At 38.0% G+C, this 23,112-nt stretch overlaps 2 protein-coding genes and 1 long non-coding RNA gene across 3 annotated transcripts in view; all 3 read left to right on the forward strand.

Moving 5' to 3' along the window:
• Positions 1-112: 112 nt before the first annotated feature.
• On the forward strand, positions 113-1,005 carry LOC118811236 (deleted in malignant brain tumors 1 protein-like; the record flags this gene model as incomplete). The annotated part of the gene is made up of 2 exons (XM_036575395.1): positions 113-821; positions 944-1,005. Coding segments are annotated over 2 exons (771 nt in total), but the record flags the coding sequence as incomplete, so codon positions are not given.
• Positions 1,006-9,381: 8,376 nt separating this feature from the next.
• On the forward strand, positions 9,382-10,130 carry LOC118812538. The gene is made up of 4 exons (XR_005007556.1): positions 9,382-9,392; positions 9,761-9,823; positions 9,920-9,982; positions 10,089-10,130. It is a non-coding gene; the product is annotated as an uncharacterized LOC118812538 (long non-coding RNA).
• Positions 10,131-20,855: 10,725 nt separating this feature from the next.
• Positions 20,856-23,112, forward strand: part of LOC118811238 (scavenger receptor cysteine-rich type 1 protein M130-like) — a 22,730-nt gene continuing 20,473 nt past the window's right edge. Inside the window, exon 1 of the mRNA XM_036575396.1 lies at positions 20,856-20,971. Coding sequence (XP_036431289.1) covers positions 20,914-20,971 — 58 coding nt within the window. The 5' untranslated portion in view covers positions 20,856-20,913. The remainder of the gene's footprint in view (positions 20,972-23,112) is intronic.

Consider the following 23,112-nt stretch of genomic DNA (forward strand, 5'->3'; position numbering starts at 1 on the left):
CATATGTGTTTCCAGAAAAAAGCTGCAAAACTTTTGTACATTTAAACTATTTTAATTAATTGCATTATATTGTTTATCAAAAACTGCATAATCTCTGATTTGATGTGAAAATATTTTAGGAGTCAGGCTGGTTGGTGGTTCTTGTTGCTCTGGGAGAGTGGAGGTGCTTCATGGAGAGACCTGGTACACAGTGTGTGATGCTGACTTGGACCAGCAGGATGCAGAGGTTGTGTGTCGAGAGCTGGACTGTGGGCTTCCTGTGGAGGTGCTGAGAGCAGCTGCTTTTGGCAGAGGGGAGGGTCAGGTGTTGTCAGAGGAGCTTCAGTGTAGAGGCAACGAATCTCAGATTTCCTTCTGTCCAACATCATCTTCACTCAGACACAACTGCACCCATGACAGTGATGTGAGTCTGGTGTGTTCTGGTAAGATGCATCTACATCATTTAGTCTTAATACTCTTAACGTACAACATGTCATTTTTAACATATTTCTCCACCTTTCCCTTTTGTACAGACACTGTGTGGTTGGTGGATGGTGGCAGTCGCTGTGCTGGGAGAGTGGAGGTTCTTCACAGAGGACAGTGGGGAACAGTGTGTGATTATAACTGGGATATGAGAGATGCTGCAGTGGTGTGTAGAAAGCTGGGCTGTGGAGATGCTGTAGATGCACTGAGAAGAGCTCACTTTGGACAAGGATCAGGACAAATCTGGATGAATGTAGTGGACTGTAGTGGACCAGAGTCTACACTGAAGAACTGTAAATCATTAGGTTGGGGTAAACATAACTGTCATCATGGTTTAGATGCTGGAGTCATCTGCTCAGGTAATCTGCAGTTTATCTTTTCCATGAAAGAATATATGCTTGATATCTTTATTACCATAATATCATTACCAAATTTACCAAAGATTTTTAGTGGTATTAATTTGGATCTTTTACATCATTAGCTGCCAAATGGGGAGCAACTGTGGAAGATGTGCGAGAAGTAAAAACATTAATCATGATGTAGTCTAATTTGAATCGAATGCGTTTTTAACATACACACTTGATCAGTTTCTATGGCAAAGGTAATATGTTGCCTAGCCTTCCACTCTACACACAGTTTCTCCGCTGCTTGTTGTAACTTCTGGCTACTCACTCAAATGAAAATCATACAGGAAAAATGATAGTATGTATAAAAGATACCAGCTACCTACTTGGAGTATCCAGACATATTTTTATAAGGCTTCCTCTACACATAAGCTGCAACAAAATGTTATCAAGAGATCTGGTTTTATATGGTCACATCTTTCAGCCAGTTTGTTCCCTAGTTAGACAATAAGGACAACTGTATCACTAATTCCATCTGGAAAATTTTGTCAGATATCTCCTGTTAGTTAAAATAAAGCAATGAGCTTTATTTCCATCTGTGTCCATCATAAGACTGAATAACAATCAATCAAATGTGAATTCTGAAGGCAAACCAAAAAGCTTGTATCCCCTTCAAGTGTCATCAGTATCATCTTTTAAAGAAAAAGAAATTAATTTGGTGTGTGTGTGTGTGTGTGTGTGTGTGTGTGTGTGTGTGTGTGTGTAGGTGTGTGTGTGTGTGAGTGTGTGTGTGTGTGTGTGTGTGTGTGTGTGTGTGTGTGTGTGTGTGCTACTGAACTACTGTTACATATTAGTTTCACTTTTAACCAAGTGTCAAGCATATGTAAATCTGCATCTTTTTTGTACTGTGCTTAGTGTCATTGTACTTCAAATGCTCACAGGACACAGAAAGTCCAGACTTACTGATGGTTTCCACCTGTGCTCTGGAAGAGTGGAGGTGCTTCATGGAGAGACCTGGTCCACAGTGTGTGATGCTGAGTTTGACCAGCAGGATGCAGAGGTTGTGTGTCGAGAGCTGGACTGTGGGCTTCCTGTGGAGGTGCTGGGAGCAGCTGCTTTTGGCAGAGGGGAGGGTCAGGTGTGGACAAACAAGCTTCAGTGTAGAGGCAACGAGTCTCAGATTCACTTCTGTCCAACATCATCTTCACTCAGACACAAATGCTCCCATGACAGAGATGTGGGTCTGGTGTGTGCTGGTAAAGTATCAAGAGTTCAATTTAAATGAGATTCGTTTTTAAAAATATCAGTAGGCTTTGCCACTGCTTGCCACAGTATTTGCTACTGGACTGCTGTCATACATATATATTTCTGTAATGTGATGTTGATTCAGGTCACACTGAGTCTCGGCTGGTGAACGGCTCTGACTCCTGTTCTGGTCGAGTGGAGCTCCTGTACCTCAGTGAGTGGGGCACAGTGTGTGATGTAAGCTGGGATATGAGAGCTGCCAGTGTCCTCTGTGGTCAGCTGAAGTGTGGGAGTGCTGTGGCTGTGTTAGGGTCAGACTGGTTTGGGGAGGGGAGTGGCCGGATCTGGGCTGATGTGTTTGACTGTCAGGGGAACGAAAAACACCTGTCAAAATGTCCCATTACATCATGGAGTCGAACTGCATGCTCTCATAAACAGGATGCTGGAGTCATCTGCAGTGGTGAGCTTACAGAATCATGTATTTTTGTTTATTTTTAAAAATGCCTGTTTAAGTGAAACACAACTTCAGTCAAATAGAAAGTGATATTTTTTCCTCTTCAGGTTCCTCTCTGGCGTTTCATGAGGGGCGAGTGCGGTTGTCTGGAGGGATGGGGTGTGAGGGGGAGGTGGAGATTTACTTCATGCAGGACTGGAGGAGAGTTCTGCTGGACTCCTGGAGTGAGTCTGAGGCCTCTGTGGTCTGCAGACAGCTGGGCTGTGGCTCTGTGATCAGCTTCTTCAGCTCCTCTCCATCCAGTCCTGAACACAGTCACATGTGTGTGACTGGTTTCAATTGTTCTGGGAGTGAAGCTCATCTGGGGAACTGCAGCAGCACACAAGCAGTCAACTGCAGCTCCAGGGAACAGCTCTCAATCACCTGCTCTGGTAAATAATGTAGAATCAACATCTGAAAAGTGGCAAACAATGTTCCTAAAATAATTGTAAAATATGACATATTTTACCAAAATATATGGTACTCTTTATTGTTCAGAGTCAAAGGATTTTTTTTCCTTATGTAGACAGACACACAAATATAATGTGTGAATAATTTAACTGATGTGTGTGTGTGTGTATATATATATATATATATATATATATATATATATATATATATATATATATATATATGTATATGTATTTTGTGTGTGTGTATGTGTGTGTGTGTGTGTGTGTGTGTGTGTGTGTGTGTGTGTGTGTAGGTAAGTTTAATTCAGCTCACAGCTCCATCAGGCTGGTTGGTTCTGGAGGAGACTGTGCAGGAAGGCTGGAGGTTTTCTACAACGGCTCATGGGGGACAGTGAGTGATGACTTGTGGGACATTAAGGATGCACAGGTGGTGTGTAGACAGCTGCAGTGTGGAGTGGCCCTCAGTTCTTCTGTACCAGCCCAGTTTGGACCTGGAACTGGACCCATATGGCTGAATGAGGTGGAGTGTGAGGGGAACGAGACGTCCCTGTGGAACTGCAGATTTCAGCCGTGTGGAGAGAATGAATGTGAATGTCACTGTGAACACACGGAGGATGTAGGAGTTGTGTGCACAGGTACAATGTGCTAAATACCTTTTTACTTGAAATTTTGAGGCAGCTGTAGCTGACAGATAATCCTGAAGCTGATAATCTTTCAAAGTTATTATAAAAATACAAGCAGCACATTTTAAACCACTGATATGTGGTCCCTGTGTCAATATTTGTTCAAAGGACATTCATAGTAGAACATTATAACTTTTAAAGTAGCATATTTTCACACTAGGTAATTCTAGAAGTAAATACTACTTACAAATGTTTTCATTTCAAGTAAAGTCATTCTTGTCCCATCAGAGTTTAAAGAGATCAGACTCACTAAGGGCTGTGAGGGGAATCTGGAAGTGTTCTACGATGGAACCTGGGGTAATGTGTGTTTAAACCAAATGTCTGAAGAAACAGCAAATGTGGTTTGTCGAGAGCTGAACTGTGGAAGATCTGGCAGTGTGTCCTGGGGTAGAGCAAGAGTGGAATCATCTCCTAACTGGCTGGATGGTGTGAAATGTAGAAAACATGACTCCACTCTGTGGCATTGTCCTTCTTCTCTTTGGGGACAGAACAACTGTGATAATCGCAATGAAGTGGCTCAAATTACCTGCTCAGGTAGACAGTTCCTATCTAGAGATTGTAGCACCTTCATGTATTGGCATAAGCAAAAGTGTTTCAGACTGACTTTGCCATGAAATGCAGCTCATGATGTTAGCATTCTGCTTATAAATAGAGCAATCTGGGAGTTTGGTTTATTTTTGTTTTAATTTTTGTTGTCATGACAGAACAAAGCCAACCACACACTCGTCAGACATGTACTTCATCTCTCTACCAGAAGCAGTGCTCAAGTAGGAACATTCATTTCAGTTATCTACTCAAGAGAGATTTTTTTCTGGTGTTCTCTAACTTAATTAAAAGAAAATATTAAGCTTGACATTATACTCCACTGCTCATGATCAGTTTGTTCTGTTGTGAGTTATCACAGATCAACCTGGTTTCCCCATTCATGTATTATGTTTATGTAGATGACCTGCCTCTCAGGCTGAAGGAAGGAGAAGGAAGCTGCTCTGGGAGGCTGGAAGTGTATCATAACGCTGTGTGGGGATCCATCTGTGATGATCAGTGGGACATCAAGGACGCTCAGGTGGTCTGCAGACAGCTGGGCTGTGGGCCGGCGCTGAGTGCTGATGGGAGTGCTGTCTTTGGTGCTGGTGAAGGGCCTATCTGGCTGAACAGAGTGAAGTGTAGAGGGAATGAGATTCACCTGTGGGACTGTCCTCATTCCCTGAAGGAACACACTGACTGCTCCCACAGGCAGGACGCTGGAGTCACCTGTGCAGGTCAGAGGAGTCTGCTGGACTTTGGCATTTCTGACTCCAGTCAAGACAGTTTTACCTGCCAAAACATATACAAGGCTCCTTTGAAAGACTACATTAATGCAAATATCATCTCATGGTAGTCTGACACATGCAGTTCTTAAGTAAAATGAAGTCTGATACAGAATTTCCAGTTAACATAATCTTACTTTAGTGAATGACTGTTTTTGGGCTTTGTTGTTGTTGTAGTTATTTTTTAATTGTGTGAATTGCTTCTGTATTTACAGATGTATCTGTGCCTTTTACTGCTTCATTCATAACAACAATCACCACCTTCACCCCTACAGGTACTATTTTTATCTCCTAGGTCTGTTTTCTAGATGTTTGTGAATAGACTGTTTAGTGCCATACAGAGTTCTGTTCTGTATTGTTGTTTGCAGTTGGTCAGACAGTGGAGCGAGCAATCACTGCTCCCCAGACTCCTCCGCCTGCTGTTCCATCCATCTATCCAGTGTCTCTCCTGGTTCTGGGAGCGGTGCTCTTCCTGGCCTTAGTGCTTCTGGTTGTGCTGTTTTACCAGAACAGAGTGCTCAGGAGAGGTAGAGAGATTCAGAGATCATCTACAATCCACTTTCTGTACATTCTCTAAACATCATTAGTCCTTCAATCTGTCATCAGTCTTCTCTTCTACTGAACTGGTTCATGTTTCTCTCTGTCTCCCTCATAGTGCTCTCTAAGAGGAGGTGTAAGACTCTGACTGAGCCAGTCTATGAGGAGATCGACCGCAAATACATCACTAAAAGAAATGACCTGACTCAAAGGGGTGAGTGATATATGGAGTGTTCTACATGAGGCTTATTGTATTAAATTAAAATATATTTACAGTAGAGATTATAGATTATACTGCAATGCATGCTGTCTTGCCCAGTCATTAAAGCAATATTTAATATTCTCAAATGAATTCAAAATGAATCTCAGTATATTAATAATAAGAGTAAATCGGTTTAGTGTATATTAGATGAAATGTGCAGTTAGAGTAGATCTACATGTAGCATCTATTAGGCAGCTGAGGTTAAACTGTGTAATTCCTGTAAAACTTCCTTTTTTGTACATACAGACAAACCACACAGCTGCAGGTGTGTGTGTGTGTGTGTGTGTGTGTGTGTGTGTGTGTGTGTGTGTGTGTGTGTGTGTGTGTGTTTGGGAGAGAGAGAGAAAGAGAGAGAGACAGAGACAGAGAGAGGGAGAGAGTGGGGGGACGACATCACTGTGTGTGCATGTTTGTGCATGTGTGTGTGTGTATGTGTGTGTGTGTGTGTGTGTGTCATTGAGTTATTGAGTGAGTGAGGCCATCAATCAGTGAATGAATAAATGAATGACAAGTACCCAAACAAAAGAATTAGTGACGTAGTGAGTGGTCAAGTGGCCAACCGAGTGAGTGGCATAGTAAGTGACTTGGTGAGTGATTTAGTTAGTGACCATTGAGTAAACTAATGTATTAGTGAATGAGTCCATGACTGACTGAGTGAGAGAACGAGTGATGCAGCCATGTTATCGAGTGAGTAATAGAGTGAGAGATTGACAGAGTGATCAACTAAGTAAATGAGTGACCAAGTACTTCATGAATTGTGTTAGTAATGATCGAGTAAATGATCGAGTGTGTGACTAAGTGATTAACGTCCAGTGACCAATTGATGAAGTGACCAAGTGAGTGACTATGTGACCAAGTGACTTAGTGCTCGAGTGAGTGATCAAATGTTTGAATGAGCAATTGAGTGACCAAGCGGGTGAGTGAGTGACTGAGTGACCGAGCGAGCAAGTAAGTGATTAGTGAGTGACCGAGTGAGTGTCCAAGTGAGTTAATGTAACCAAGTGACCAAGTGGGTGAGTGAATGATGATAAGAATAATCAAATAAGTGACGTAAGAGTGACTGAGAGCACCAATTGAGTGACTAAGTGACCGACTAAGTGACTAACTATATGAATGATCACGTGAGTGACCATGGGACAAAGTGAGTGACCAAAGGAGTTGGTGTGACCAAATGACCAAGTGGGTGTATGAGTGATAAAATGAATGACTGGGTGAGTAATTAAATGACCAAGTGACAGAGTGACCAAGTGACTGAATGACCAAGTGACCAAGTCAGTTAGTAAGTAAATGACCAAACTAATGATTGACTGAGTGATTGAGTGACTGAGTGAGTGACCAAATGACAGAGTAAGTCAGTAACCGAGTGTGTGATTGAATGAGCCAGTTATTCAGTGAGTGAGTAAATGAGTCAGTCAGTGAGTCAATGACTGAGTCATATGTGAGCATTCAAGTTAGAGAGTGATTGAATGAGTGAGTGTGTAAACAGGTGTGTGACTAAATAAGTCAGTCTGTAAGTAAGAGAGTGAGCAAATGAATCAGTCAGTGAGTTTGTAGAATAGTTAAATGTAACTTTAAGATCTGTAGCCCTGAGCTTTAGTAAATCTACTGACAGATTTGATAGAAAAATGTTGGTCAGGTCGAATCAGAACACACAAAATTAATGAAAGTATTAAGGATAGTAAAGAAAACTTATTTCAATTTTTCAGATGCTGCCTGTGAGTTAGTAAGTCAGTCAGTCAGAGTTGTCAGTAAGTGAGTGAGCCAGTGTTTGTGTTATTGAGCAGTAGTGTGCTGTGCTTGTGCCAAGTGCGGGCAGTGTTGTTATTAATAACTGTAACAGAGACTCATACTGGGCCATACTACTCATACTACTCACACAACATCACTAATGATGAAGCTTCACTCTTCCACAGTCCCCCTATTGCTTTTATCTGATAAAATGAATGTTCCTTAAATCATAACCTTCATTGCTTCCATAACTGTTATTTATGTAAGTTACAAGCCAAATCCATGAGGTGCAAATGCAAGAACACGACAAAAATCTTTACAGCACAAATTAAAAGCATTAAGCACATCAACCTAGAGATAACCAGCACTGGACCAACTGAACTCTATCACAACCAGCCTGTTCAAAAGCACAATAAGTGCAGCATTCAACAAATAACAATAAATACATGAATATTTCCAAAAATAAGATAATGGAATCAAAATTATATGTCAATATATACAACCTTTTAGCCTCAGCGCTGATCAATCATAACCAGAATAATGAAAATATATCCAACACTTTTCTACATCATTTTAATCCCATTCTGTAGCTTATAAAAGACTTACAATGTAATGTTCTGAAATTATTAATATTACATGACTAATACAATTATTAATTATAATTATTAAACTCTAATTTAATTAATATTGTATCTTAGGTAATTTATTTGAAACTTCGGTAAAATTAATAAATTAATAAAGTGTTAATTTTTCACTGAAAGAGGGACGGTGGTAGAGTTTGTTTTTTTGTTCATATGTGTGTGTGTGTGTGTGTGATAGAGAGAGAGAGAGATGGGTCAGGGGAGTGTTTGGGTCTGTGTTCTAGTTCTAGTTTTGTGTCTGAGAGTGCCCCTACAGGCTGCACTGATATTTTTTCCTGTAACTGACCCAGTTTACAATGATCCACAGCACTCAGAGGATTGTGGGTGGTTCTGCATTCTGAATGTGTTTGATGACTGTTCTGCTCTCCTCTAACAGGAAGTATCCTCTCTGAAGAACAGCATTCAGGATATGAGAATGTGGATGAGGAGCTTCTCTCAGGTAAGAGGACCAGAGCATGTGTGTGTTAAACTCCATTCAGCTGAGAAATATTACAATCACAATTTAGAAATTAGAGAATTCATTAAAAAACATGTTTCTTAAGTCAAGTTTATTTTAGTCATTTTGTTTAGTCAGTTTGTTTTATGCCAGGAACATTTAGCCCTAGAGTAAATTAAATATTTGAAACAAAGCAATGGAAGTGAGGAGTAACTAGTTACATTCACTCAGCTAAATTTACCCAGTTACATGTGTTCAGTTAAATTTTTACAGACTTTTTACTTACTATTTTCAAATGACAATAGTTTTAGCTCTTGTACATCATACATCTACAGTATTTATCTGCAATATTTATGCAGAAAATGCAGTTCCATTTGTTGCTCTTTTGCTATTTCAGATTGAAATTCTCTTTATCAGTGAATCTAGATTGTTTCTCTGATTATAGATTGATTTTTCTCTTGGTCAGAAGTGTCTGTTGGAAATGCTTCTCTCCATAATCATAATGGAATCACACAAATTGTAACATTAAAACATCTCTGATTGAGGATTTTATTTTCAGTTGTAATTAAAAGTGACAGACTTTGCTCTTTTTGTAGCAGAGTCTCTGACTGGGGTAAGGGCAGAATATTATGATGTCACCACCAGAGGCCTGATAAGTGAGTTCCTTTATTAATTAATTACCTGATTTTGTCTTTACATCAAACCACAATGTAAAAATATGAATGCACTGTTTGTAAAGTCAGTCTGCTTTTATTTGATGTAGGTGAATCAGCAAAAGAGGACACAGCAGATAACTATGATGACATCATCACTGCTGGACAGATCTCTGATAGTGTATCAGGTGTGTTTCTGTTTTGGGGTTTTAATTTTTTTAATTAAGTAGGCATTAAAAAGCATAACAAATGCTATGAAATTAGAATTATCTTATAGTCTGTATTTGTAATTACTTTTTTGAATAATTTGTGGAGCTTTACTGTCCAGCAGCAGTGGTCACACATAAGTGCAGGAGGATATTTTGATGCTCCCAACATTGGAAAAACTGACCAAAATTAATTCATTTATGTTTATTAAATGATATTTTGTAAAAAGTAATATATGACTTAAACTGAATAACTTAATAGCAACACAGTGTCATAAAATCCTACATTCGCTTAAACACCTGGCAAATACAACTGTATAAAATATGATTTCATATCATTTTTGGTGTAGAGGACGTAGCAGAGAATTATGATGATGTCATCACTGCTGCTCAGAGCTCAGCTGTTGTAACAGGTTTGACTTGTAATATAACAATACTGTAATCTCAAACGAACACAATCTCTGATGATACTGATGCTGATTTAATGACATTTATCTACATTTTGACAGAAGACATGACAGATAACTATGATGATGCTGTTACTGCTGGACCAAACTCCAACATTATGACAGGTAGGTTTTACTTAATATAGACAAATCATTTAAAACTGAAACATCAACAGTTAAAACATCTGTTTTGTTTGTTATTGTTATAATTTTTCTTCCCATGTTGGTGTAGTGGACACACCAGAGAACTATAATGATGTCATCACTGCTGGACAGGATATAAGATAGAAAAAAGGTGAGTGTCTACATTCCACATGAATATTAATGAGAAGGATGAAGAAAGTGATTTAGGCACACAGGACATCTTGTGAAATTATGTTTGCATATCTATGGCATATGATAAATAAACAGTGCCCTCATTATTTTGATGTAGAGCAGAAAGCTGCACTTTTTCTAACAAGTACCATCCTTATTCACTCTTTAAAGAAGTGCAGAAATATTAATGCATGCGACTAATTTATAAATCGTATTTACTTTCACACTCTAAGCAGGGGTGAACTGGCCATAGGCAGAACTGGGACAATTCTTGGTGGGCCGCTATATATATGTGAGTGGCTGAGAGAGAGAAATGCGTGATGCATTCTCAGTGCGTGGCACGCAGATGCCGCCGCCCATAGAACAAAGCATAATGATAACAACCAGGAAAGTTCAACCACGAAGGCTAGATAGAAAGAGATGGAAAAACTTCCAAAAAGCGTAAGGGCACAGAAAGAAACACAGCAAAGTTACTTAAGTAAGACACAAAGAAAAGAAGAAATGAAAGTACACAATTTGTTGATATCAGAGTAAGGAACTGCAGGGCAGAAGGGGTAAGTTAGCCACTCTTATATACTAAAGGCCTATCCATATCAAAAAAAAAAACAGATGGGATCTTTAATGTAGTGGTATCTTCACACCAAATCTGATGCACCGAAGATGAAAAGGGAAGAACAAATTGATTCCTTGAGAGATTCATTTTTTTCTTTTAAGTGCTGTACTAAATGACACACACACTGATTTCACCTCATTGTATTTGAGGCTCTGCTTCTTCTAATTGCTACCTCATTAAAATGATTGCTCATTAGCGAGTTAGGCTAATAGTTTGAGATTCTTTGTGGGCATGAACAGACTAGAACGCACCTAGATAAACTAAAAAAGGCTATAGTCTCAGTCACTGTAATGTACTCACTGTCATTCACCCTCCTTTCAGCCCGGCCCGCCATATATTTTCTTTAACATGTGCATTTTATATTCAGTATATTGCTTGTTGTATAAGTTTTTGTGCTCTGCAATAAGCAAGATGAGTTCTGTCATCATCCTGATGCACATTTGTTTGGGCTGCAACCATGACAACAGAGCTCTGATTGGTCGGTCTGATTTTTAATGTACAACACAGCAAATCGAGGAGTTCCGATTAAATGTACACACCATCCATCAGTTTTAGACTCAATGTGAAAGACAGCACTAATATACATGTGTTAATTTTTAAAACTTGTTCTACATTTGAGTACGTGACATGTATGAATAGGCCTCAAGGCTATGGGATTTGCGTTTTTTGGGGTCATGGTCGGGGGAGATCACGTAGTTAGTAGTGAGCTGGTCTAGACAAAAAAACTGGGCTGTATTTAGTTCCCAGTCCAGCCCTGACTTGCAGTTGTGCAGATGTGTAGAAGTGTAGAAGTGTGCACATGAATAAGATTGATAATGATTAGTACAGCAATGCCATCAGTCCTCTCTGCATCTGTGTATTCTAAGAATGATGGGACAGTGCAGATGATTTAAACTTAAACAAAGTTGGTTGCTTGTTTGTTAGTATCTTTTAATCAAGAACACAGAATAGACCTATAGAGCTGTAAGTTCTGGTGGGTCAGTGTCCAGCACAGTTTGGAGATTCCTCTGACCAGAGTTGAAGAGTCTTGACTTAAAGACTAACCTGGCGAATCAGACTAAACTACACTCATTCACTATTCACTGGCAGCACTGTAGCATCTTCTTAGCATTCTTAGCATCTTAGCACTATGGTAGTCTTTTAAAAAGTATTGAAAAGAAACTTTTAAAAACAACTTGTTCTGAGATGCAGACCACCTGTTACATAGACTTGCATAGTGCAAGCTTTCTGTTCTTCTTTTTCGTGTGTTTTTGGAATACATTCACTATAAGAAAGATATAGTTCATTGTTATTATTTTAAAGAGTTTAATGTTCTTGTTGTTCTACAGACTATGATGATGTGGAGGAGGAGCATCAGACAGAGATGAATCATGTGACTGAAAGACCACAGCCAGTGTCTTTCTTCAGGAAATTACATTCAAACCTCTTCAAATGCAAAAGACTTTAAGATTTTATTATAGATCACATTTTTTATGGACCAAAAATGGGATATGGTGGAGTTAAACACCCCCACAATTACTTTTTTTTATATTTTCTTTGAGTTCTACCAAACTTAGCCAGCTAGAAATATTTACTGATATCATTAATTCATATAAATGTTTAGGATCTTAATTTGTCTTTTATTCTATTTGTTTATCTTCATGAAAACATTCTGTATCTGGTGTGATAAAGATAGTCAGTTAAAAGGTTTTAAAATAAATTATCAATTTGTTGCCAAAAACATTCTTTTTTAATTACACACACACACACACATACAGTTTTATATGCTGCTTATCTTTCTGGGTCATGGGGGGAGCTGGAGCCTGTCCCAGGGGTCATTGGGTGGAAGGCCATCCATCACAGACAGACATATACATCCACACACACAATCACATATAGGGGCAATTTAGCGTGTCCAGGTGACAGCCCTACCGAGAAGGGGAAATTTATTTTCATTGTAAATTATGCATGACAGCTTTCTATTTTCGGTGTTGGCATTTAAAATCAGGCAGCCCTTTATAACTGTTTATAAAGAAGCTATAAAGCATTGATTACCCATTCAGTACTGTGCTACACATTTACTTCATATGGTAACAAGCTCTGGGTTCACTGTGTTTTTTCAACTCAAATAAATACTTGATAATAATAAAAAACAATGCAGAGTAAAATTTTAATCATCTATATTAATCAGCTCTTCTACACACCTCCTCACACACACCTAAAAACTTCTCCCATATACATTCTCAAACACAACTAATCAACTCTCCCACCTAAACAACACCTAGGCAACTCAGCCCCACACACACCCTAATTAGAGCCCCAGAGCAATTTATATTAAAATCTGAAATATTTTTCAAAATTCAATATGTATTTTGAATTTTGTGAATATGTGAAATGTATTTTTTAATATGGTCTCTAAGGACAGTCTAGGGACTGACTGTTAATATTGATGTTCTTTCACAATTTTAGCACTTATATTTATTAATAAAAAACATGAATAAAGTTTGGAGATTGATTGCAGTACCACTATTTTCCTGAGTGCTGTTGAGCTGGTGATTATACTTCTGGAAACACATTTTTATCATGCTATAATTGTAATAGACTCTAAGGTTGGTTCCTCTTCACAATTTGTAATTCAGTACTTATATTTTCATACCATTTGTCATGCTGTGATCCTATATTCCAGTATTTTGATGCTTATTTCAAATACATGATCCAAAATTCCAAATTTGTGATGATCCAAAGCTGTGATCAAAGTATTCCAATTTTCTGTTTTTTTCCAAAATTGTAATCCCCATAAACCTTTCCAAACCTAACCCTAATCCTCATTCCAAAACTGTGATTCAGACATTCACAACTGTAATCTAAATTCCAAATTTGCAAATCCAATTCCAAAATTGTGAACCCCCAACCCTAACCCTATCCAATCCTAACCTTAATCCCAAAATTGTAATTCAAATTTTCATATTTATGATCTAATTTTCAAATTTGTAAACTCAATTCCCAAATTGAAACCCATGATTACAAAATTGTTCAATCTGAATTCCAGATCTATTTCCAATAACTGCACGTTAAATTCGGTATCTGTAATTTCTAATGATTTAAGAGTGTGAAATGTGGAATTTATTTCTATGATCTGAGAGATAATTCAATTATCTGTCCAGCCTGATTTTGACACCATTTTGTTGCAGCCTACAAATTTCCACCTCTGGCCTGAACATGAGCATCAGGAACGATAAGCAGGTGTTGCAGTGTGACATAATTGAAGAACAGAGATGTGGCATCTGGAATACCCCACAACACCACAACAAAAAGTTTAGCATGTCAGTTTTTTGTGTTTTTCCACCTAGTTTGACAGATTGAGCTCTGATTAGAAATATCATAAGATTAGTTAAATCCATATATTGCTTGGATCAGATTTAACTCTATATCTTCTTTTCTTTTGAGTCTTCTTGGTCTTTAAAAGTAGAACTATGTAGGTAAAGTTTTTAATTTGTGTTACTATATATATATATATATACTTTAAGTGTAATAGAGTTTCTGCTAATGTATCTTCATACATACAAATATACATTAGTGATAACTGGATAATATACCCAACATTTCATTTACTCTTACTTATCCTGTAGCTTTCACTTAAGCATTATTTTAGAAATGTTAGTGTTCACTTATACTAACTTTGGAATTATGTTCTTTTTAAAAATAATTTCCTTTTCTTAGTAATAATGTTTCTTACAAGTAGCTTTGTGTAACCATGGTGTGAAATTAGAATACTTTTAGATATAATAATCTGTAAATTCAATACTTTCTTGCAATAGCGACTTTTGAGCAAGAATGTTTTTGTATATGAAATTGCATGCTTATTGCTGTTGTTGCAAGAAAACCTTGTATTTTTTTTTTAAATGATCACTTTACAGGAGAAGGAGAAAACATACTTTACTGTTAATATAAGTCAATGGAATCAGACTATTTTACAAGTAATTCTAGGCTGTTTTGTTTGGTCCATTCATCATGAAATTTACAAACAGTGTAAAGGACATCAGGCATTTTGAAACTATGTCAAAAACTGAAAAACGACAAAAATGGAGATACGAGGTTTTGTTCCAACAACAGCATTATATTCTTTTACAGAAGTAGTTACCACACTCAGGAATCTTTGTGAAGTTTTGTGAAATTGCCTCAGTGGTGAATTTGAGCAGTCCTGCAGACAAAGAGAAAGCATATTCATAAGAAATTCAGCACAAGGTTCTGTCTTTAAACCAGACAAAGGAACTAGTTCAGAGCTAGATAGTAGAGTCATATGGAGAGAGAGAATGACCATGTAACCAAGACACAAGAGAAGAAGAAGCCCTCTCTCGTTTTCTTTTACACTTTAAGTCTGCAGATCTTAGATTTTAGTTTGTTTTTGTTTTGTGTCTCAGTTTGTCGCATCTTTGTTCTTTTTTTTTCTTTCACTCAGTAATCTTGAAGCTTTGTTAACTGCTAGACTGTGTTTACATGTTGAATAGTCCATCTAGCTGTGTTTGTTTTCAAGTTGTGTTGATTCATTTTGAAAGTCTGATTGTCAACGATAGCTCACCGTGAAATCTGTGGGCATAGTTTAAGAATTAGGGACAGAAGTAAATCAGTACTGACTGCAAGTCGTCTATAGAGGTTTTAAAATATATCATATCTAATCTGTGTTCTTATATATTTTAGAACTCTGTTATACTCTGTCAGCACATTTTAAGGTCATCTCAGTTTGCTAGACGTCTGTTAGGAAAGGACTCGAACATCCAATTTCAGAATCTACAAGTGCTGGAAAACTTCAAAGTCCTACTGCCCTCACTTTGTATAAAAATCATATAAATTAGAGTCTGTATTGTTTGATGCTCCAACTCCATTGCTTTGTGTCATAGTTTGACACCATGCAATTTGATGTCTCTGGGTGCTACCATTCCTAAGCTGTTCCTTACAAAATGTATGTATTTTTTGGAAGTTGTTGACTTAAATTTCACTACACATAAGTGAATTCAAGTTGTTTAACTGAATTGTATTATTATTATTATTATTATTATTATTATTATTATTATTATTATTGTCATTATTCTTTTGGACTTCTAGACTTTAATCAGACCCACCTCAAATGTCAGGCTGAATGTATCAGCCTTCATGTTTATCACATCTGAACCACAATTGATATTTCTGAAGTCCCAGATGTCCCAAAATTGGTACAATCAATGGAGTTCCTCACCTCAGAGAACCCTAGAACCCATCTGTACAGTTTCAACAACAAGCTTTTGAGTTTGACCCAAAAGGCCTCACATATGTGATTTTTTTAAAGACTGATGTATGATTTTGTCATTTGTCTCAATGAAATCCTACAAATTGAATAGGCTTCCCAGCATTCCTAGCTGTAATGTTGGGTGTTTTTAATGCATAAATATAATTATCATCTCAAAATTGTATTATTTTGTCATGGGATGTTCTTATGTTAAATGGACATTCTCTGGCCCAAAGAAGAAAAGGGCTATCTGGATTGTTACCAGAACACAGTTCGAAAGCCAGGGTCTGTCATGGTACAGAGGAGTATTAGTAGGTAACTTGCACATGTGTGAAGGCACCATTAACGCTGAACACATTTTGTAGCAACACATGCTGCCTTCTAGACGACGCCTTTTTAGGGACGTTCATGCTCATTCCAACATGACGAAACCAAGCCATATTCTGCACATGTTCTAACAGCATTACTGTATAATCAGAAAGTACGGGTGCTATACTGGCCAAACTGCAGCCCAGAAGTCTCTCTAACTGACAATGCATGCAAAATATAACAGTGAAGGCTCTGTATGGTTGTAGCACTAAAGACTTCTATAACAGAAGAACAGAAAAAAAATCCCCTTTCAAAACTTGATCAGTTTGTGTCTGAAGTCCTCAGATGTTTATTAAGTGCTGTTAAAAAGAAAGGTGCTGCAACACAGTAGTAAACGTGGTTATCCCAACTTTTTTGGAACATGGTGCAGGAATTAATTTAGAATGAGCATATATTTACAAAAATTCACAAGGAAAAACATTAAATATTGTGTTTTTGTACTATTTTCAATTTTATACAGATTAAACTGGTTGTTTTAATCACTGCTTTCTAATTTTGTGAGCATTACACATACAGTCATATGTAAAAATGCAAAGGCCTACTCCATTTGCTTGCTTTTGCTGGCAATGAATATTTAAAAACTTCACATAAAATCAAGGATGAGTCACACAATAGACTAATTGTAACTACTAATTATAACTACTAGCTAACTACTAACTAATAGGCTTTTTCTGTTACATTGTGACCTAGTTTGATATTTTAAAGATTTGCAGGGAATAATTGATGTGTTACATCACTAGTCATTCAAACGTTTCACAAATGTTATGTACATTTATGAAATTTCTGCAGATAAAAAAGTTGTGTTTTCATCCACTACAGTTATGCAAAGAAACTTTAGATGACGTAGGTTACCATGATTGGGGGGAAGTGTGACAACATGACATGGCAAGATGACAACACAAAACATGCCAGACAATCATGGGATTATAATATGCAGAGCCATTTTTCAAATGCACTTTGGTTTAGACATTTCATGCCAAAAAGCAGCCTTCGAAAAGCTCCATGCCCCATGACTGGACCATTTGTGGGGCCAGTCGTTTCTCATTAACGGCTTGACATGTCACTGTCTGTCTGAAAAACCCTTTTCCATCACCCTGTTTTGCATTTATGCTTTTGTTATATTCTAACCTTTCCACCTTGCCCAACGCTCTTGAGTGTTTTTCTAATTTCGGGCTTTTCCATTCAGTTCTTTTTTGCACATTTTCAAAAGTTGCAAAAATTTAGTGGATAGAAAACCTGCTGCAGGGGTTGTACAAGATCTGCCAAACTTTGGCCAACTTTGAACATGTGGTGAGATTTGAAATACGTGATTACAGTTCCATGATTTTGGAGTACAAGCAGGTCTAAACTGTTCATTTTTATTGGCTAAAATCAGTTAAAAAAAAATCAAATAAAAAGGGGATGTGTCACCCACAGACATGGCCTGATCTGTCCACCCCAGTCTAGTTTGACCTTGTGCGATTTGGACGGTCTTGGTCCCATTGTACCCATGCTTCTCCCCTTTTCAGACCTGTGCAATTCATTTTTACATTGACTGAACGGGAATGGCCTGTTCAGAGACCTTATACACTGGCTGGTGAACAAAGTGCGGGGAGAGGAGTATTGGAGGAACTCAATCTTTGATTTCAGGTTTGTCACTAAATGACTCCAAAATAATGAGTGAGATAATGTTCCAAGGTTACATAGATTTAATTTCTTTTTATTTGGACTTGGAAGTGTAATATTTCCAAAGTTCCTTATTCCAGGCCATTATAATAATTCCACAAAAGCATAATAATAACCCTCACCCAAATATAAATACGAATAAAAGTTCAAAATAACCTAAACTGACTCAAATAAATACATGAATATTTTATTAAACTGATTTAAGGAAGAGTGTTTTCTATTCAATTATTTTGTGTCAGAAAACGTAGTATAAAAGTTTACTAACATACATAAAAGCAACACAGTAAGGTGTGTGTGGAATCAATCTTGTTACAGGGCAGACACTGACCATTAGAGCTCGCCCTAGCCCAGTGGTCTCAGACCCAGACCTGAAGACCTCAAACTCCTTGTGCTCTGATTAACTAATTCAGTCACACACAGACTTTTCTTACAGTAGTATTTCACACACCACCTCAGCATCACAGTGTCCTCTGAGAACATATCTCGCTTTATACTGAACACAAACACATGGCTGCATGGTGAGCTGTTGAGCTTTTAGCAGGCAGGCAGGTGCAGGTGGTGGTGGAGACGCCTCCTCCTGCTGCTGTACTATCTGCTCTTGATGGGAGAGACCTACCTGCCTCATAATGAGCTGGGAGGTGTAGAGTCAGCAGATTCTTGCACTCAGCCCAGTTCAGCTCAGGGGTGTATCCACATTCATTATCAGTGTGCCAGTGTTCGAACTTGAAGCTCCAGTTGCTGTTTTAATATGTAACTGGTGACAGTTACAGTTACAGTTTACCCATCCAAAGCAAAAACGACTTTAAAAACATTGCTCAGCTGTCTGCAAACTTGTTAGTTACAATGCTCAAAAGCAAATGTCTAACATTACTTCAGTGCATCCAGTGATTAAAGACTTAAGTGGGCCATAAGCATTTTTATTGCCTGCTGTGCCAGTATCAATTTTCTTACAGTGATTTGGTTTGTCCGATTTTAATTTAGGATGAACCTCAAATCTTCTCCATATATAGGCACTGCACAGATCATGAAATTATGGCTTCTATAACAAAATAGTGGGGAGACTCATCATACACTCTCCCTGGCTTCTCCCACTTACACACCTGCATCTGATCTTGGACTCATTAAGATGCCTTAATTCCCTTTGTTTCCCCTGTTGGTTTGGGAAGTCACTGTGTTTGTTAGCCTGAGTTTCTTTGTTTGTCTTGTTTTCCTGTTTTTGACACTTGCTTGCCCCTTGGTTTTGTTAACATGGCTTAATTTGCCTGCCTGTGTTTTGGCCTTTGCCTGCTTTGACTATGAGTATTGAAGACTATGAGGACTGCCTCTGATAAAGCCATTTTGCACTTGCAAAGTTCCTCAACATCTAAATTACAGAAGACTTTACTCTGTGTCACTGAGTGGGGTGATGGGGACACACTAGACATGGAGTCCCCAACGGCAGAGGAGGGTCCCACAGCACTGCCTAGGGCTATGGAAGTTACCTGCAAGCCAGTGCTGTGCTCCAGTTCCCAGGGCTGCTCTGGTTTCTGTTCTCAGAGCAGCTCCAGTTCTTGTTCTCCGAATGGCTCCAGTTCCTGCTCCCTGAACGGCTCTAGTGCCAGCTCCATGCAAGGCTCCTGTTCAAGTCCTTGAAGCTGCTCCCGTTCTGGTTCTCCAAGCAATATTGTTGTTGTTGTTGTTTTTAAAGAGTGAAAATCTACTGCATTACACTTTAAATCAAACTTCAGGGAAGTAATGTTGATTGCTCTTTTATTCTTGATTGGATACCAATTAATAAATTTACACTTCCTTTTCTTATTTTCTACATAACAATGTTCAATCACTCATATACATCAATCTTATACTTTGTTTCAGTAGTTTTGTGCCATCACACCTGTAGAGAACTGAAGCTGAGCAGAGATGCAGATGCTTAATATTTAAATAAAATGAAATTGAAGAGGTGTGAAATGTTATTAAATGTTTAAGGCATTTTTACCCTATTTCATGTATCTGAGAGACCACAAAAGCCACATTAGGACACTAGCAGTAACCTCAGCTTGTCAGTACAGTGAAAGCGCACTTCACAAGAATTACTAAATTCACTGATTATCAATCCTCTGCTGCCATCTTGTGGAGAAGAAAATATGCTGCAGTGATCAAACCAAGAGCTCTACAGCAATTATGTGTGTGATAGTGATCAGTTAAATTATTGTAATAAATAGGTATTAACTTATGATAAAAATATATTGCCTTTATTAAATTAAGTTATTCTTTATTTGTTTTTTGATCATGATTTCATTACACTGTGCTGTGTATCTGTGTTCTAGTTTAGAGCTGTGTGAATGTGAGTCAGTCAGTTGAACTTGTCTTATTTCTGTGTTTCTGTCTTCTAACAGAAGAGCAGTTTGTGTGAGAGATGGTTATCAGTGTGTGGATCAGCTCTCTGCAGGTGCAGCATTAATGCTGTATTACACTGGAGTGTTTCCTCTCTCTGAAGTCAGTCTCCTGTATGTTGGTGTGCTTCTCACCACACTGCTGCGAGCGTCTCTCCTCACACACACACCTCTAGAGACGGAGGTGGAGTTCTGTTCATCAGCGCTGACGCTCTTTTGATAAATATGGAGAAAGAAAAAAATGCCTCCTCTGATTTGTCACTGAAAATGTTTGATGATTTCCTCTTCTCTTTCTAATAAGGTCATAGTGAGTGTGATTTGCAGCTCTGCAGGCTCTCTCTCTCTCTCTCTCTCTCTCTCTCTCTCTCTGTCTGTCGGTCTCTCCCTCTCTCTCTCTCAGTTTCTTCAGTCTCTCTGGGGGAGTGGAGGTGAAGCTTGTTCTGCTGCTGAGTTGAACGGACTGTGTGCTAGTCAGAGGGAGATGGACAGCTGGGTGGCTCTCATTCTTCTGTCCTCCACAATCACACTCACCACAGCTGGTAAGCATACTATCACTATCAAAGAATCACAGATATATTATTTCAAACCTCTCTCTCTCTCTCTCTCTCTCTCTCTCTCTCTCTCTCAAAAGAAATTTTAAACATGGGTGGTTAGAGCTACACTGTGTTAGGCTGAATAGTTGGATCTGTGTAAATGAACTGTTTTTTGTGACATGAAATTCAAAATGGGTGGTTTTGCATGTTCATATGCGTGTATGGATTGTATGCATTGTGAACAGTATATTTTGAAATTTTAACAATACTACTTTGACATCCTATATCAAGCTCATTCATTTCAAACATTCAAAAACATGAACTATCAAACTCAGTATTCTAATATTTTTTTTTTCTCAAAACTGTGTGTGACACATTTGTTGGCACTTCAAGAGATTCTTATGAGTGAAATTTCACAGAAGGATATTCTCATTCATATTTTATGTTTATAAAATTCCCCTGAGTTATTAGTAACACTTAAATATGAGGTGACACACAGGCCAAATTCCCTCAGTCATCAGCCACCATAAGAAAGACCGGAGATGAATGATGTTCGACTAAAGGTTGTTGAGCTGCACAAACTAGAAAATAGCTAAATGGTTGAAAATGCTAATTTCTAATGTCAGGACAATAACTAAAAACCAAACTACAAACCAAGTGCAGATGTTAAGAATCTATTGGGAAGAGGGCGTATATCTATACTGACCCCCCTCACAGTGAGGAGGATGGTTTCATCAACCAGCAGATGATATATCAAAACCTGACTGCCTTAGCCAGGAAGCTTCAACTGGGCTGTGGTCAGATCCTCAATCAAGGATTTGCCATGGTCGTCCCTGTCCCCTGACCTAAACCCACACAATACCTGCACAGTGTGGATCTTGGAATCTGCAGGGTCTGTAGTAGTTCTGTATGGAGGAGTGGACTCAGATCTCTTGCTATTTGTTCTCCACTCTCATTAAGCTTTATAGGAGAAAACACAGAGCTGTTATCTTTGCAAAGGGAGGCTGCACAAAGTAATAAATGAAAGGGTGCCAATAATTGTGGCACAAATAGATTTGAGAAAAATATTTATTTATAAAATACTTTTCCTTTAATCATTGTACTTGAAGTAGAGGTTAGATGATTTTTGTTAATATGAAAAGTTAATAAGTTGTGTAATAGTAATATTTGTGGAGATATATATATATATATATATATATATATATATATATATAGTGTGTGTGTGTGTGTGTGTGTGTGTGTGTGTGTGTGTGTGTGTGTTGTGTGTGCGTGTGTGTGTGTTGTGTGTGTGTGTGTGTGTCAAGGTTAGATGTTTGATTTATAGCTATTCAAACTTTATATATATATACAGTTTGAATAGCTATAAATCAAACATCTAACTTAATCTAACATCTAACCTTGACTTGCCAGATTTTCATGCTGAAGTGAGCTGACATTACCAGACAGTAAAATCGCCTGAGCGGTAAAGTTAGTTTTATTTTCACATACACGATTTCTTCTTTAGTAGTTTTCGACTGATGGGTGTCACAAAAATCTCAATTTATGTAAATTATTAATATTTGTAATGAAGTCAGTCAGCTCTCACTCTGTTTTGTGTGAAATTAATGCCTTTTAAACTCTTAAAAAAGTGTGTGAACTGAAACGTGAGAGAGTTTAGGGAGCGTCTATTACATCACAACGTCCAAGCACGAGCCACCATATGAAGCCTTATGAGCCACTGCAGGCCTTTTAGCAGATAAAACACAAATGGTGTCCAATCAGAGTTTTTAAAATGACCTCAGTTTAATAAATATTGTTGATAAGGAGTCTCAAAAGAGGATTTATAGCAGATTAATCTTTTGGTATGGTAAGCAACAGTTTTTAAACAAATAAGGCAAAATCCCAGGAGAGCAGCACAGTTTTTAACGACATTGTATTTGCATATTAAATGGATCATTTTCCATTCTAATCTCAGAGCTTTTGGTCTCAGTGTACCAAGGCTGAGCCTTGATTTCTGAACTTGTTACCTTTTTCACCGCTCACAAGTCTGCATGTCTAAACACAGTTTATATTGTACATATGTATAATCTTTATGTTTGAAATATTTCCATATATAGATTCACTTAAATTTGTCCATTTCATTGAACGGTCTGACTTGTCAGCTGTGC

Source organism: Colossoma macropomum, unplaced genomic scaffold, assembly GCF_904425465.1.
Source record: "Colossoma macropomum unplaced genomic scaffold, Colossoma_macropomum, whole genome shotgun sequence".
In the NCBI taxonomy this organism is placed as follows: domain Eukaryota; kingdom Metazoa; phylum Chordata; class Actinopteri; order Characiformes; family Serrasalmidae; genus Colossoma; species Colossoma macropomum.